The 18,631-nt window shown below is 33.7% G+C and overlaps 1 protein-coding gene and 1 non-coding gene across 2 annotated transcripts in view; both read left to right on the top strand.

Annotated features, from left to right (window-relative positions):
• Positions 1-1,705: 1,705 nt before the first annotated feature.
• Trnat-cgu (transfer RNA threonine (anticodon CGU)) lies at positions 1,706-1,777 on the top strand. The gene has a single exon. It is a non-coding gene; the product is annotated as a tRNA-Thr (tRNA).
• Positions 1,778-3,881: 2,104 nt separating this feature from the next.
• Positions 3,882-18,631, top strand: part of LOC126775473 (somatomedin-B and thrombospondin type-1 domain-containing protein-like) — a 40,153-nt gene continuing 25,403 nt past the window's right edge. Inside the window, exon 1 of the mRNA XM_050497445.1 lies at positions 3,882-4,113. Within this exon, the coding sequence (XP_050353402.1) occupies positions 3,882-4,113 (232 nt within the window). The remainder of the gene's footprint in view (positions 4,114-18,631) is intronic.

Genomic DNA, 18,631 nt, shown 5'->3' with positions numbered 1-18,631 from the left:
AATGTCAATTGAAAAAAAAAAGATAATCTTTACTAGTCTATGCTAATATTATAAATACGAAAGTATCTCTGTCTGTGTTTTACGCTTTCACGCCTAAACTACTGAACTGATTTTGATGAAATTTGTTATTAATCAAGCTTGATCCATAAGGTTACTTTTTTATATTTTAACCCGCGAGTGAAAACTAGTATAAAAGTTATGTAAATCTTAACGATCAATTAGTAAGAGTTCTATATGAAATGATTTTTGACTTTTGACTTTTGAGTTGTAACGGTCTAATGAAATATCAACCCTGAAATATAAATATGTATTTCAAAGTCAGAATAAGAATTTATGTACGGATCGTATAAACGTGTTATACAACGTTCGTCATGGTACATACAATATTGGTACGTTTTAAACTTGTATGTTCAAACGTGACGAGAATTTTCAGCTGTATCGTATTTTAAATATAATGATATTCGTGAAACAATGCGCGTATGTGCGTTGCTTTATGTACTCGAATGTGTTTTGTTTTTGTGATAGATTTTTTTTTTTATTATGTTTAAGACAAAGTTCTAAATCATATCAGGTTTCCAACAGGGCAGCGTGGTGGAATTAGCTCCAAACCTTCTCCTTAAAAAGGGAGAGGAGGCCTTAGCCCAGCAGTGGGACATTCACAGGCTGTTAATATTACTGTACACACAAATACACACACAGTTAAACTTACAACACCCCTCTTTTTACTTCGGGGTCTTAAAACAACCTCATTACTCAACGCAGAACATTGTCGTAAAATAACAGAAAGCGGTATGCGACTTTGATAAAATAATTATAACATACGAATGCTACAAGGTTCAAAATAGCGTATCACTGTTCTTACAGAATAGCATAGCTATTATAATAATAATTGTACTATTAAGTCAGTTAATAAGTTAATTATTCTGACTTCAGAAATGGAGGAGTTCGATTTCATTTTAGGATGTCACTCACGATACAGAAATACATAGTGGGTACAATCGTATCCGATTGTACCCACTATGATGTATCCATCAAACTTGTAAATGTTGTTTTTTTTAGTTAATAAGCAGTTTTCTATTTTATTTGTGGTTACGTGATTTTGTCCTTGTAAACTGGCTTAACGTTTTTTTTTAGTAGCCCGTAGCTTGAAGGTGTAATATAGTTTCACTTGGTGGTACGTTTTCGTGCAAGTCCGTCTGGGTACACCCACATAATCTATCGCCATGGGGCATAACATCTTTCACAAGGTTGGTAGTGCATTGGCGATGCAAACGATTTATCTTTCATACATCGCCAATGCCCATATGCTATGGTTATCACTTACCATCAGATGATCTATTTAACCGTAATATTTTACCTATTTTATAAGAAAATAGTGATCGTCCATTGTTCTTCTAAGCGCTACTGTCTCTTAAGAGCAGCGTGCTATATTTAATAAAAATGTTTGTTATATAAATTTTTAGATAAAGTTATTTCCTGCAAAGCTAAAACGCATATAGATATTTTAATAATATAAGTTCATCCTTGCTAAGTTTTTAATCTGTTTGTTGAAATGAAATAATAATCAAATTTTCAATTTTTAACTTTCCACGGGCAACCACGACGAGAGATGTTAGTGGTTATATAAAGGATATACATATTGTTAATTGATTATAAATATCAACTTTTACGTAAGCGTAGTGCTATTTCGTCATATAAACCACAAGCCTCTTTAGCTCAGTGGTAGAGCACTGGTCTCGTAAACCAGGGGTCGTGAGTTCAAACCTCACAGGAGGCAGTGTTGTCGAACCTTTTATATTTTTATAAAAATATATATTTTATTTCTTATGTAAAAAATGGATATTGATTTATCTCCGCGAGATACCGTTTGCCAGTAGACTTTAATATATTATATAGGGATATTTCTCCGATTGTCTCGTCTGCGTTTCTGATATACCATACATCGAATACTACAGTTCATTCTGAAATTTGCGTGTTTGTTTCTGGCTATTATCAACAGAGCCGTGATGAGCCCAGTGGTTAGATGACGAGAATCTTGACAGATGATTTCGAGTTCAAACCAAGCACCACAAAATTTTCAAGTGTTTAGTTTAGTAGATTGAAATCTTATTGTATGTAATTTATGTAATTTTCTAAAACTTTGAGTATTATTATGTCATAGTTTCATATAGTAAAATTAAAATTTCATATAATTAAATTATTAATATTACAGAAAAGAAATTTTTAGTGTTTGTATTTCTGTTACGCAACAACAATGGAAACAATGGCTATAGAGATATATATTTTTTAAATTTAATTTTATCTGAAAAAAGAATAATTTTTTTTTACATTAAAGTTTACGCCGAGGCAAATATAAACGTGGCAAAACTCAGCGTAGCGGATAACAGCAAATGTACAAACAAAAGTTTTTACAAAATGCAATCACCCTTATAATCAAATCAAATCATAAATTTCAAACAAAAGCCGCGCGACGCGATCCGCCTGTAAAAGCTACGGTCACACGGGTGCTAAAGAGGACAAACACATGAAAACTAAGTTGAATTTGTGATTTTGTATAAGTGTAGCCGAAGCTTTACACGGTATCAGGAGGCCTTGACGCGACGGCGTAACCGCGAGGCTTGTTACCCGGCTAACAGATGAAATATTATAAATTTCTATCGTCACAATGTATGTTGTAAAGGAATAACGCCTTTGGAATTTAATAACCTTGTAACTACTTGAAGCTTCGCATTTTGCGAACATGTTACACCTTGCACAAGCACTGCAGTTACCAAAAAAAAAATACATAGCATTATTCGACCAAAAAGCTCACTACCTTTTTTGGCCCGGAGGATTTGAACTCAGGACCTCTAACTGGACTAGACTAATTTTATAAAGTAATAAATAGCGCTATTACTATAACCGATTGGAATTCAAGAGTAGACAGATATAATATAATCGAACATGTTTCACCTTGCACTAGCACTGCGGTTGCCAAAAAAATACATAGCATTGTTTGACCAAAAAGCTCACTACCGGAGCCCGGAGGCTTTGAACTCAGGACCAGGATATATATATAATCTAGTCCAGATAGAGGTCCTGAACAAACAATTATACCATGCTATTTTTTTTACACTTAATAGGCTAGCGTTTGACCGTTGACTTGCCTGATGTTAAGCATCGACACGGTCTAAGATGTAGCACGCTTGCCTATAAGAAACCTGTTTACTCTGGATTTGAAGACACCAACATTGTACCTATCAGGAAATACAAAGGCAAAGCATTCTATAGTTTCGCAGTGCGAATGATGATGATGAATGATATTTACTAATAGCTCCGCAATATAACGCACTGAAACGACTTGAAAGTATATCTCTATTTATTCAACTTATTAATATATCTCAAGCCGAGATGGCCTAGTGGTTATAACGCGTGAATTTTAACCGACGATCGTGGGTTCAACCCCGGGCAAGCACCACTGAATTTTCATGTGCTTAATTTGTGTTTATAATTCACCTCGTGCTTGACGGTGAAGTAAAACATCGTGTGGAAACCTACATGTGTCTAATTTCATTGAAATTATTCCAAAGCTCCGATAATATCTTTGCCGACGATGAAAACGCGGATATCACTGATTATTCAAGATCCCGAACAACGATTCAATGTAAAAGTTGCTTTTTTAACTTTACTCCTGTGGTCGGAATAAGTTACACGTAGAAATTCGTTCAATTAACTAATTGAATATTTTCTTTGTTTCAGATACACTGGTGGATATATAAACAATTAAATAATATTATATATAAAAATATCGGAATTAATAAATATCTGGAAACAATTATAAATAAAGCAACGACCAGTAACTAAATAGTTCCAAATTTAAAATCAATTATCTAAATTTAAAAATGTTTCGCTATTGGTTCGGTATATTGAGTGCCATTTATTTGGCGGGACATTGCAATGCAAACTACTGTCGGGACGCGAACTTGTGCTGTCCCGGACGTGATAGCTCGTGCGTGGTACAAAAGGCCCATCAGAACGCGATAATAGAGGACTTGACGGATAAACCGTGTTATTGTGACCACGCTTGCTTGAAATTGGGTGATTGCTGTCCCGATTTTAGGGAGACATGTGGAGGTATGTATATGTTTTAGAAATAGCTATTTAGCATACTATGTTGCATGTATTTTATACATAGGACTTTAACATGTAAATATAAAATGCGTAATAAATCGATTTTGAATCTCAATTCGTAAATCATATCAAGTAATTCACCATGATTTTCAAGAGGGTATTAGGGACATAACATCTTAGTTCCCAAGGTTGGTGGCGCATTGGTAATGTAAGCGATGGTTAACATTTCTTACAATGCCAATGTCTATGGGCGTTGGTGACCACTTACCATCAGTTGGCCCATATGCTCGTCCGTCTTCCTATTCTATAAAAAAAGGAACAAATATGATAGAATATCAACTGACACGTCGTTTCATCGCGATGTATTTTTTGTCTTTTCCTGTGCTGTGTAATAAGCACAGGATATGAAAATTCAATGGTCGAGCTGATTTGAACTCGGTATCATTGGTTTTCTATAACAACCACTGAGCCAAAATCAACAGTATATAAAAAAATAACACCTTTATTATAACTGCGATTTTATTAAATAAGTTTCAGCGTCGTAATGATTACATTATGACAGCCGTGTCCCGGCGGGACGTGCTCCATAACCCCTGTTTAATATTGCTGAATATCCGTACCTTAAGTATGAAAAATGAATATTTTTTATGAAAAATTAATATGCTTTATATTATCTGCATTGCTATTATGTAAGAAATCACTTCCAATATCTCTTGTGAAACATTGTAAGCCGACTTACGGTGATACGCCATTTTGATGCGTTTATTTTTGAAGTGTTTTAATTAATAATAATCAATGTCGCATATCACCTCAAACTAATTCATGATTCACTGTTATTAAAATCCCTTGGTGGTAGTGCTTTGTGCAAGGTGAGCGAGTATACATGCTAGTACCCAAGATTGATTACACATTGTCGATGTAACGGATGGTAAATATTTTTTACTGTGCCGATGTATACGTGTAGAGATGACTACTTACCATTAGGACCAGCCAGTCTGCCTACCTATTTTAAATTAAAAAAGTAGGCAAACGCTGTAATCTCTTGTCAATTTTTCTTTACGAGCGAAATTGAGTTGGGACATGAAAATTAAATCAAAATTTACGTGTGCTTTTACCTTTCGTATGCATTGTCTGAGGTCATAAAATAGTAATCCTCATATAAAGGCCTCCCATCTCTAAGGGCTTATTTCCATAATGATCTGCCGACATAGTGACGGATTATTTTATTGACTATCTACCCGTTCTGGTTGCACATGGGTAGAACAAAGATCTACATAGAACGTTTAATTTGAAGGACGAACAAGCAAGGAAAAATTTTTTTTTTTTTTTGAACAATGAACCGTCGCGTGATTTTAGTGCTCTTACACCGCTAATCGTTATATACTTATTGCTGACACTATTATATTTTGACGTCATTATTAATTCACAATAAGCAATTCGTTTATAACCGATAAATTTTTACCAATAAGTAAGTTGTTCTAGTAATTAGTTGGATTGCTATTCAGATACGAACCTGGTATCAGCCCGCCAGGCTTATCTAGCAACGAGACTAACTCCTGAACTCGTTTGCCGCCAGATCTTTTGAAGGTCCTTCGCGAATAGCGTATACAAGAAATGATATAAGAAAAATAAGCCACTAAAAATTAGTGCTAGTGATTTTTGTTGTTATTTTTATTAACTTAAGTTTACTAGACTAACGTAAAGCTCACTAAAATTTCATCAAAAACGGATTAGTGGCTTACAATACGTTTGTTTCGACATAGCATGACTACGATGCTATCAATGACGCTTTGGTTCAAGTGGATTGGTATGATATACTTCATGAATGTGAAATTTCTCATGCAGTTGATACATTCTATAATGTTATCAATTCGATAATTTCTAACCATGTCGGCGTCAAAGTTATTAAGTATGTCGAAAACTACCCGTATTGGTACTCCCTCGAGTACAACAGTTTAGCTGACTATGACTCATTTAGTATATTAAGAGACCACCAAAAATTAGAGCAAATCAGATGTTATGATTATTATATTTATAAAGCTGAGTTAAAAATACGCAGTAATAGTAAATTATTTTGGTCATTTGTAAAATCTAAGAAATCATCTTTTGGTCTACCTAATAATATATTTTAAATGAATCGTACTGCTTGCGGGGGGAGAGATGTATGCTCACTTTTTAATAATTATTTTCGTCGCCTCTCTAACACTTAAATGTTCTTCTGGTAGCAATAGTAATTTGGATATTGGACATATAGAACTGTCTGTAGCCACTGTTGAAAAGTATCTGCAAAGGTTGGATTTTAATAAAGGGTATGGCCCTGATGAAATCCCACCTATATTTATAAAACTTTGTTACAGATCCTTGCTTATCCAATTTTTATTCTGTTTAAAAAGTCACTACGTAGCGGTGAAATTCCGGAAATATGGAAGAGATCATTCGTTATTCCCATCTATAAATCTGGAGATAAACATAACGTTCAGAACTATAGGCCAATATCCAAATTGTGCATAATTGCAAAATTGTTTGAGAAAATTATCTATGACAGCATCTTTCCCTTCGTGAGGGGTACATTGATTGATGAACAACATGAGACAAATGTATGTGAGTTAACACATCATGTTGCCATAGCTATCGATAGGGGCTATCAGGTTGACGTTGTGTATACTGACTACTCTAAGGCTTTTGACAAAATATCTCATACAATCTTATTGCATAAACTAGAGCAAGTTGGTATACATGACGACCTGCATGGTTGGTTATCCTCATACCTTCGCAACAGAAGTTATGCAGTGACGATCAAGGGCTTCTGTTCTTCTTTTGTTCCAGTTTCTTCTGGTGTTCCTCAGGGCTCTCACCTCGGTCCGTTATTATTTAATATTTTTGTAAATAATATTCATAAAATTTTTGATCATACATCTATACTGCTGTATGCCGATGATATGAAAATCTTTAAAGTTATTGCTAATCCTTCGGATTGCAGCCTTTTGCAAAATGATCTACATAAGTTGTGTAACTATTGTAACGAAAACTCACTGAACTTAAATATTAAGAAATGTTGCATTATTTCTTTTACACGTAAGTCAAATCCAATAACTTTTAATTATAAACTGAATAATGACAATATTACCCGAATAACTGAGGTGAGAGACTTGGGGATATATCTAGACAGCAAATAACATTTAAATACCATATAGATTATATAGTTGCCAAGGCATGTCGAATGCTTGGCATGATACTCAGGGTTAGTAAAGATTTTAAAAATGACACAACCTTTGTCCTTTTATATAATTGCTTTGTCCGTTCATTGCTGGAATATGGTTCTGTAGTCTGGAATCCACAATATAAAACTTATATTGATACAATAGAAAAAATTCAACATAAATTTGTTAAGTATTTTAATTCTAAATGTTTCACTCTGAATCGTAATCCACCTAAAATGATTTCCTTCTGGATCTTTTCCTGGATCGTCGTACAATGCAAGATCAACGTTTTTTATTTAAAATAATTCATAACTTGAATGATAATCCATATCTTTGAAGCAAAATTTACTTTAGATTTAAAACAGTGAACACACGCAATAGTGCTTTATTCCACTTACCCTCCACTCAAACCAATTATGCTCAAAATGAATTTATATATCGCTCTTGTAAGAGCTTCAATAAGAAGTTTATTGACTTGGACATGTTTTCTTGTACACTCAATACATTTAAAAAAAGAGTTTGTGTGCATTTATTAACTTAGTCGATGTTTTTATTTTATCTATTTAATTTTTATTATATATTATTGTTTTGCTGTTGTTAACTGTTTAAATCTACATAATTATTATTTATAATTTACAAAATTGCTTGTTTACTGTCATACATGAATTAGTTTTAAGTGGAAACTTGATTGGTGTGTGAACGAGTCAATTTGTTGTATTTAAATGTGGTGTATACTGTGTGTTTCCCAAATATAATAAAAAATAAATAAAATTACCAACGCTCAATCCGTAATTTAGATAAACATACATACATTATTTTTTATTTACATAGAAAATGGTGTAATGTTATATAATTACCGTTTGAAGTTGTTAAATGTTCGACAAATTAAGTTTTTGAGGAATGTTTTATTATATAGTTTTTTCGTTCCCTTATTTCATGATTAACTCATTATTACGTGTCAATTAAAATCGTTAGCCTAAAAATGAATCTAGTAGATTTTTGTCTGGTGAATCAGCTTTTAATATGGATATTCTTATCTACTTTCTGCATCGTTGGACTAGTGACTAGTTTGTATGGACGCAAATCGCGAGGTACTAAGTTCAAACCCCGGGTCAGGCAACAATGGGTGTATTCTGACGAAAAATTCTCAGTAGCAGCTTGTCGGAAAGCACGAAAATGTTTGGTCTGCTACCTGAACTTTTCCGTTCGTGTCGGATTAAAACAGTAAAGGAACACAGAGGGCACTTGTGTTGGCGCACACTTTTGTGCACTATTATGTGTCCCGCGCAGTTAGCTAGATTCCCTTGAGAATGGCTGTCATAAACGAAATCAGTCAGGAGAACATCATCAGAGTAAACTCTGATTAATATTATATTTATAATAATGACGTATAACTTTGACGGAAGTTATAATGAAACTGTGTGGTTAACCACGACATCACATACGAACTGTAATATTTAATATCCATATTTCATAAATGCGAAAGAAAATTTTTATGAAAATGACAATATTTGTTATACGCCTGGGAGATACTTGAGCTTTTCAAGGTTAAAACATAAGTGCGCTAAAGCAATATGGGACGTAAAATGTGGACGTAACGGGAGTCCCGGCAACTGTGAAACATAGGTTAAAAAGAATATATATAGGTAACAATAAATACATATGGAATAAAGTAAATAAAAATATTTTTTTATTATTATAATAATTTAACAAGATTTGTGAACATACCGACTTTCAAATGTCGGTTTTCACGAACAAATATAGGCATAACAGCGCCTTTAAATAGGGCCCTTAAAACGTATAATAATATTTATAAAGAGGCGGATTTAGATTTGTTTGGTGATGGCATGGAAACATATAAAGTAAAAGAATACTATGGCGGATTGCATATTTAAATGTTAAAGTTCTGCTACGAATGGTTCATACACCCTTTAATTAACTCTTCTTTTTGTTATTTTTTTCTTATATTTCTTCTTTAATTTATTTGTATACGTATTGTTTTGCTCGTGCGATATCTTTAAAATGTCCAAACTCCAACTATATTTGCGATGTATAGTGTTAATAAGTGTCATTATTTGGAGTTGTTATTTTTTGGGATAAACATTTTACATTTGATTGGCTTCCTATAAAATAAAATAAATAAAAAATATAATATAAGAAGTAGACGGCGGTTGTGTAGAGGGGGCATGATGGCATCAGAGAGCTTAATTCGGATTGCCATCAATCTTTACCCACAAAGCGTGTTATTACATGTTTCATATAAAAATTGACTACCTCGTTGGTCTAGTGGCTTGATATAAAGCCGCACCCGGAGGTCCTGGGTTCAATTCCCAGGTCAGGCCAATAAGAAGTTATAGGGTTTTTCTGTCAGAAAATTCTCAGTAGCAGCCTGGAGTCTGGAAGTTGGAAGTGTGTACACTCCCGTGCCTCGGAAAGCACGTAAAGCCGTTGGTCCTGCGCCTGAACTCTTTCCGGTCGTGTCGGATTGCCGTCCCATCGGATTATGAGAGTTAAGGAATAGAGAGTGCACCTGTGTTTGCGCACACACTTGTGCACTATAATATCTCCTGCGTAGTTGGCTAATTTCTCTTGAGATTGGCCGCCGTGGCCGAAATCGGTCTGGAGGACATACAAAAATTTTAAACATGGATGAACTCGCGAGAAACAGCTAGTCTGATATAAAACAGTTTCTGCTATAGGTATATCTATGTCTGTAATATTCGTCTCCCTAATGGCTGAGTTTTTCAGACGCCTTTTATAAGTCTTTCCTCGGTCAGGATTTTTAATAAAGTATTTAAGCTGTCTCTCACTTGTCATATTAAAATTATATTTCTTAACTCGGTCACACTTTGTTATTTTAATCAAATACTTTCATATTTTCGCCATATTTTTATATAAGTGTAAATGAGTCTAGTTGTAATTATCTATATAAATATGTATTTACAAAATAAAAGTAGTATATGTAGTATATCAGTTGTCTGGTTTCCATTAGTTTGGGATCAGATGGCCGTGTGTGAATAATGTGCCAGGATATTATATTATTAAATTACTGTTTATAATATTACTAAGGTTAAGTTAACTTAGACTAATTTATAAATAATATGTTTACATAAAATATCTAGATGAAAAACTTAGCGCAGTGATTTATAAAATTATTGTTTTATTTGAAGATTTTGTTAGTCAAGACAAAAAAGAAGAACTAAACATCATAGGCAAAAACGTTGAATGGCATACGCGAGTGAAAACTATCCCTTCAAATAGACTGCTTGAAGTTTACACCGCCATGTTGCTCCAATACGCGTTGATGGATACTCATGTGGGCAGTGAGAAATTCGAAAAAACACATGCAGGTTGACTTACGACGTTTTCCTTCACCGCCGAGCATGAGATGAATTATAAACTCAAACTTAGCACATGAAAATTTAGGATCTGCCCAGTTTTGAACCAGAAATCTACAGGTAAAATATGTTACGTGTGTCCACCAACACGCATTGCAGCAGCGTGGTGGAGTATACTTCAAAGTCTTTCTCTCCTCTATAAGAAAGGAGGCTTTAAAGCCTGGGCTTTAGCCCAGCAGTGGAACATATAGATGCTGTTACTTAACTGTAATTATTTAAATAGTAACATACAGACATTTCCTTTCAAGTAACTCACAAGTAATTTATTTTATACAGCGATCACAATTTTATTATAAAAAAACATTAATTTCCCTTAACAATAAAATAAATTGACTCTGACATTTTGAAATTCTACATTTTATGAATACAACAGTCCTCTGCCAAGTGATATTTAATATAAAGCCGTTATTGTAATTGTTTTCTGAATCAGAAATATCAGAATTGTTGAATTAAAAAATAAATGAGTGATATACTAATATTATAAATGTGAAAAAAAAAATTGTCTGTCTGTTACGCTTTCACAGCTAAACCATTATAAAATTCGGTTTGAAGCAAACTTCCTATACTTAACACCAGCTCCCCTCGCCCCTAAAACGCGGGCGAAGCCGCGAGCAAACACTAGTAATATGTGTTTCGGAAGAAGTGACGAAATAGAGTTGGCTGTTGGTCTTGTAACGCAACTTACAATATAAAAATTTGAATTTCATTTTTTTTATTTGTTATAATGTTTGTTTTGTTTGATTCTATATTATACGTCAAAAAATCAGACTGGAGGTTAGACCTCGGGGTCGAGGCGCCATCTTAACATGTTTTTAGCGGGAATTCTAAGAAGATTGAATCATTGAGAGATTGAATAATTGTTTTGAGTACTGTTAGATCGGTCTCGCGAACCCGCAGCTCGATTGTATTAATTGTTTGTATTAATTGGTGAAGAGATATTTGTAAAACTAATTAAATTATACGAAACAGTAAACATTTTTGTGGTCGTATATAATCCAAATGTAGCCCACTAAGCCTCTGAACACTTATATTGATGTCGAGAAGAATGATTCTTCTCCGATATATATACATATATATTCTGTAAATATAATATATATTTATAGAAAGTTTTAGAATCATTCGGTATGTAGTTCGTTCTTATGGCGTCTGCCGGTTCGGGAACGACAATACACGCCAGTTCAATTTAAAATGCAATTTGCTAGTTCATTTTACTTCTCCCTTCTCTTAACCATACAAAAGATTTAACGCACACATAGGAAAAAATAATATAAAGTGTATACAATTAAAACACTTTATATATATCACCGTAAAATTATCCGTCGACGGCTTCACCCGTGGAAGAGGGGAAGTGTTACGTTAGGATCCGCTTTGATAACTATACTTAGTTTAATAATTAAATAAAAAAAATGCGATTTAATACTGAGTATTAAAAAGATTTATGTAAGTGAAAACTTATATAAGTGATTTTTTTTAATAAGAGCTTAAACGCTATTCATCAACATGTCAATCCAATGCTTATAATGATTTTCATTTGTACTAGAGGGCGCGACGTATTAAGAAAATGTCACTCAAGATAAGTAAGACACGAAGGAGATTGATCGGAATTCTCGAAATTGCAAAATCACTTTAAAATTTCATCCGTCCCGACTTTCTATGTTAGTTCATATTTTCAAGTCAAAAATTTCAATAATCCTTTCTTATCGGATGCTTACATTTTAAAATAAACATAAGTTCCAAATTTTAACTCTCTAGACTCAGTAGTTTCCGCTACACGTTGATAGTTAGGAGAAACGATTTTATAAGCATAGATAGACTAGCGATCTCGTCATCCTATTATTACAGAGGATTATAATAAATATTCTAGGTAAAAGATTTATTTTTTATTTTTTATATTTGCCGGAAGGGCAAATGACTCTACTCCACCTGATGGTAAGTGGTGGAAGAGTCCTAACGTGACGACGGCCAGTTCAGTCGGGAAGAATGTTCTGCAGTAGCCGCACCCCCTCGCCAGCCCGCAAGATGCCTCTTCACGCCTCATTTGAAGGAACCCGGGTTTTAAGAGGGGGGGAAGTAATTTGAGGCTTGAGCTTATTCTACTACGTTACTCCAATGCGGGTTGGTTGATATACACGTGGAAGATATATCCGACACATGCCGGTTTTCTCACGTTGTTTTCATTCACAAAGCACGAGATGTATTACAAAAACGTATTAAGCATATGGTGCTAAATATATAATTGGGGATGAAACAAAGGTATGAAATAGGTGTGTGTATAATTCATAAAGATTTTGTGTAAATTGGCGATGACGGCGATAACATGACGATGATTGTTGAAGATGTAGGAAAAAATCATGGCTGAGATTTTTACTATTTTGCGCCGCGTAAACCAATAGACACATATACATGCAATATGAATTACGATATAAAAGTTTTATATGGAGCCTTAATTTGAACGAACACGTGCGAAGTAGGGGCGGTGAGCTAGTTATATAATGAATAAAGTATTGTATTATAATAACCATCTTGATACATAATATGTCGACATCATAGCTTATAAAGCAATTTAGATTAAGGATCCATACAACCGTTTCAAGTTATACTTCTAAACAGGCTTTTTTATATGCACAATGTTAATAAAACCAACATGTTTTCAATAGAAGTTCTGAAGAAAAAACATGATCTTAAAAAACCCTTAAAAGTATAAATACCCTTAAGTTTGAGAATTGGGGTGGTATACCATACAAAACTTTGTATGGTATACAAACGAGGCGTGAAGAGGCATCTTGCGGGCCGGCAAGGCGAAGGCGGCTAGTGCAGAACATTCTTCCCGTCTGTACTGGCCGTCATCGCGTTTGGACTCTACTACCACTTACCATCAGGTGGAGTAGAGTCATTTGCCCTCTCAGCGAATATAAAAAAAAATGTTTATATGTTCAACCTTCCCATTGAACTTCCCCATTTGTGTGGTTGCCATAAACAGGGGAACTCAATGTATGAATTAGTGTATGATATCGTATATGTAAATATAATATATTTTGTAACTGGTCATGTATTTTCAATAAACAAAATAACAATTTTTAATAAATGTCGAAATGTTTTCGATATGAAGTCTTTAAAAAATACATGGAAACAGTTTTAGTTTCTGTTTTACAATTATTTTACTACTATTATTACTCTAATAATGTCCTCCAGACCGATTTCGGCCACGGCGGTCGATCTCAAGAGAGATTAGCTAACTGCGCAGGACATATTATAGTGCACAAGTGTGTGCGCAAACACAGGTGCACTCTATATTCCCTCATTCTCGTAATCAGATGGATTGGCAAAGTGACATGACCGGAAAGAGTTTAGGTGCAGGACCAACGGTTTTTTGTGCTTTTCGAGTCGAGGGACAAATCTCCGTGCTGCTAATGAGAATATTCGAGAGAAAAACACACTAACTTTTTATCGGCCCGACCTGGTTTTCGAACCCAGGACCTAGAGATCTGCGGCTTTATATCTAACCACAAGACCAACGAGGCAGTCAAATGATTCCAGTGATTCCTAATATAGAATATATAAAAAGACTCAGTTTTAATAGAGTAATTAATTCAATCTTTCCAATACGAATTATAAATTGAAAAATAAAAATTAACGTCGTTCCTATTAATAAAACGGCGTTCTGCAAAACGTTTTATAATAACCAACGAAATAATTAACCAGCGAATAAAAACTCGACGTCAACCGTTTTTTATTTTTCTAGCCTAGATTCTAGACTAGGAGGGAGGTAACCAATTTATTAGAACATAGTATATAGCTGCCTATACTAATAAAAACAACAATTACTTCTAGTATCAAAATATAATTTAATAAATTAGGCTCTTATTAGCACTTTTGAATCATCATATCAAAGAGGAAAAGAATAATACCAACGGTTACGAATGAAGATTTCACCGAGAAACACTGGCAATTAACTCAGTGGCTACTTTTTTTCTTAAAATAAATATAAAGTCAACTATATATCATTAATTTTCATATATGGATAACAACGAATACGAATTCCACACTTTTTTAAATATATATTATAAAAAGTTTACTTTCAAAACTCATTTACGTGAGCATATTTTGTCAGAAAGATTTGTTAGAAGAATGTCAGAAGATATTTATATGTCTATACTATATATAATATAATAATAATATAAGCTCTATGTAGCACATTTTATGTATGTATAGTTTTGAATACTGTTGATGATATAAATTATTAATTACCGCCTTCACGGATTTCTGTTCAGCCTAAAGGTTGACGCAGCGAATGCCTTCAGGCATTAAGTCCGCCTTTTGTTCAACTACATATTGTGGTACTTAATAACGTTTTTAAATAAATAAAAATATATATAAATGTATTATCCTTCTCCTTCCTTCTCCTCAAAAAAAGGGAGAGGACCCAGCAGTGGTACATTCGCAGACTGTTACGGATAAATTTATTCTTGAATTGCTTAATAAACATTAACTATTAATGTGTTTGACCTACCTATTTTATTAAAAAAATGCTAGAAGATGCTAGAAAATAATTTTATAGTTGTAATTTAGGGGCAGGATCAAGGACTTTATTTGCTTTCCAAGACTGCTGCTGAGAATACCATGAAAGACTACATAAGTCAAACCAAGGCCTGCTTCGATCCCTGGACTTCGGGCTCTGCTGGATTATAAGCTAGCAACTAGATCAATAGAGCATATAATATAACAGAGCAAATTAATACTATTAATATGTGCAATCGTTTTTGTTGTTTGCGTAATAATATTTAGTCTATATTTATATTTCGAAGATCCAATTTAGCGTTACGAACACAATGTGAGGTTATTCTGCGTCACGTCTGCTGACCCTAGACTATCAGTCCACCACTTCCACCAGGAAGCGGTATACTTCTGCGAGCACCTCTAGAGTTCCCAGGGCGAACCTCTGCGGTGTCCACAGAAGGGCCTTGTTCTAAGCGTTGAGAGCGTCCACCCACATGGGTGAACCGTACAGTTTATTTCAGATAAGATTTTAGTATATAATGCTATTATGTAAGTTGTTTGTTTCGTAGTTTCACTTGCTTTAAATTTAGACTTGATTTATTATTGATTAAGATATAATATTGTTATTGACGTGACAAGCGTGAAACGTGATAAAGCGTGAACGTGAATCTCATGTTCTTGTATGTTATATTGTATAAACAGACAAGACAAATTGAAAAATTAAAGAATATTTAAACGTTGGAAATAAAAAAATATTATCTCATTTTATATTAATTAGTATTTCTTTTCTGGCGTAGAAAAATAGATTGCACTATAACGAGGGGTAAACACGTAGAGTATACTTTGCGTTTTAATTATCAAGGGGAAATGAGTCATTAACAATTTTTAATGACTTTTTTTAATGATAGCGGCAAAATACTAGAGATGTTTTCCATAATTTATTAGAACATTCCTTTGATAGAAATTTTCATGCGAGAGAACTAAAATTTTTAAAGCGGGACTTTTTTGACGCTTGCGTTGAGCTTCACACATTATATGGGTTTGTCAATCTGATAACTGATTGAGCTTCTGACATTAGAATCTTATAAAATCGGTTAGGAGGATATCATCATCATCGTCATCATATTCAGCCTTTCATTTTAGAATTTAGGTATATATTTGGATGATAGATATTTGAGCTAATTTAACGGTTAAAAGAGAAATCGGTTATAGATGAAAATAAACTATGTAAAATCGACGATAATCGCTTCGTCTGAAAAAGCACGTCAGTCACACATAAGTACAAAGTACGGGAAAAAAGATGATTCAAGAGTTTTGGCACATCTAAGTACCATTAGGTACATAAGGTATTAGGTAGGTGTAGGAGTTAAAAACCTAATCACTTTTATTGGCTTAACCTAGGATTTGAACCCTGGATCTCGAGATCTGCTATATCTAGCCACTAACTAACACTAACTTGCGTTTGTTATGGCTCTTAGCTAACATTCAATCATTTTTATTTCAGAAATACATATACATTTTTGAAATAGACTGCAGACTCTAATAGGAGCTTTAGGCTCCAACAAACGTATTCATGCCACCGGCCACGCTAGTTTGAAAACCTACATTTTTTAGAAAGAATAAAATTTTGCAAGTAGTATATCACGTTGCTTAAAACTTTTTAACTTAGTACAGACAAATATGCGAAGGTACTAAGTTCGACGCGTATATTTCAGGAGCAAGTTCTATTTTTAAATATATTTTTCTTGATTCCAGCATTTCCATTTGAGAAGGGGAGATGTTAGGTACACTATATAATTTTCTGTATCCCTAAGATGCATGCAAAATTTCATGGTGCTCGGTTGAGTAGTTGAGACGTGAAAGTGTAACATACAAACAAACTCAATTTCGAATTTATAATATTAGTTAAGGTATTAACAAAGCGCTAGCTTAGTTTTCAGATAGTGGTCTAGACAGATTTCAATAAGAATTTTAACATTAAAAATATTTCGTGTTTATAAGACACTTCGAGTCCAAATATTTTTTTATCAAATAAGTAATTACAAATTATTAAGTAATCTAGAATTTAAAATACATAAAAAATATATCTAATTAGCAGTTAAAATTTGTATACAGATAGATAAATGTCTAGTTACGAATGCAAGCTGAATGAGTTGTATTTCTAAGGAAAAATGTTCACAAGCGTCATTAGGGTACACTACGAGCCCTTTGGAAAAGCGTACAAATTTTCAGAACAGAACAATTCACTGAGCAATTCAGTCTCATGCATTTTTGAGCTAAATTTTGAAGAATATGAACTACAGATTTGCTTAACATACATACTTGCTTAACTAACAAGTGTCCCATTAGCCCGTTTGCTGCCTTTAACATAAAAAGGTCCTTAATGTTTTCCACAATGTTTTCCTTTACCAACGAGCGCATGATATAAACAAAAATTAACCAGACGAAATTCCGGTGCTTGTTAATTAAGATTCATCACAAAATCAGATCGCGCAAACTATTATTGATTTTGTTTGCTTACTTTATTTGTTGATAAACCACTGTATCTACGTTTCGCGGAAATACAACATCGGTTAATGTAGAACAAATAACAAGCTTGTTTGATTATAATTATTTACGTAATAGCTGTTTGTGACGATGTTACATAAGGCATATCTCCTGAAAAGCCATTTACGTCTTCAGAGAACAAGTCTTTTGTTTATCCAGGTAATAAAAGCGGATTTTAATTAAAGTTATTGTGTATTGTTATTTTGATAGATAATTATAAATGTTGGCTAGCAACTGTTTAGTTGAAACATTGATTTTTTTCTTATCATTGGTTTGACATTCGAAAGAAGACGACACAGAATTGTTTAATTAATTACAAATCAAACTTAGCAAAACTAAGTTAGTTCTAATAACCAGATGAAACTTAATGTAACTTAACTTTAACTTTGTTAACCAGATGTAAGAATATGTTAAACTTGATCCTTTAATTTTCCTGTATGCTTAATGTCTGTTAACATTAACAGAATGGAAGCTTTAATCCATAAATGGGACATCCCATTTATGGATTAAGGCTTCCTCTCCTTTATAAGAGAATGTTTAAGGCTTATACCACCACGATACTCCAATTCCGGTTGATGGAAGGGTTAGAATTTCATCCGGCCGGGGTTTTCCTTCACCGCTAAGCACGGAATGAATTATACACCAAGATAAGCACGTGAAAATTCATTGGAGGTTGGTCCGGGTTCGAATGCGCAATCTTCGATTAAGATTCTTATGTTCTTACCACTAGTGGCTTTACTTATAAGCGTTGCTTAGCAACTGTTTATTTAAACACTGTTTTCGCTCTTTCTGTTATTATTGATTTGACATCCGAGAGAAGAAGACAGCATTATTTAATTATTCAAACGCTAAGCAAAGTAAAAGTAAGGCTGTAGGTAA

The sequence above is a fragment of the Nymphalis io genome, chromosome 18, assembly GCF_905147045.1.
Source record: "Nymphalis io chromosome 18, ilAglIoxx1.1, whole genome shotgun sequence".
In the NCBI taxonomy this organism is placed as follows: Eukaryota; Metazoa; Arthropoda; class Insecta; order Lepidoptera; family Nymphalidae; genus Nymphalis; species Nymphalis io.
The sequence above is the reverse complement of the archived record's forward strand: the minus strand, read 5'-3'. Positions and strand labels throughout refer to the sequence as shown.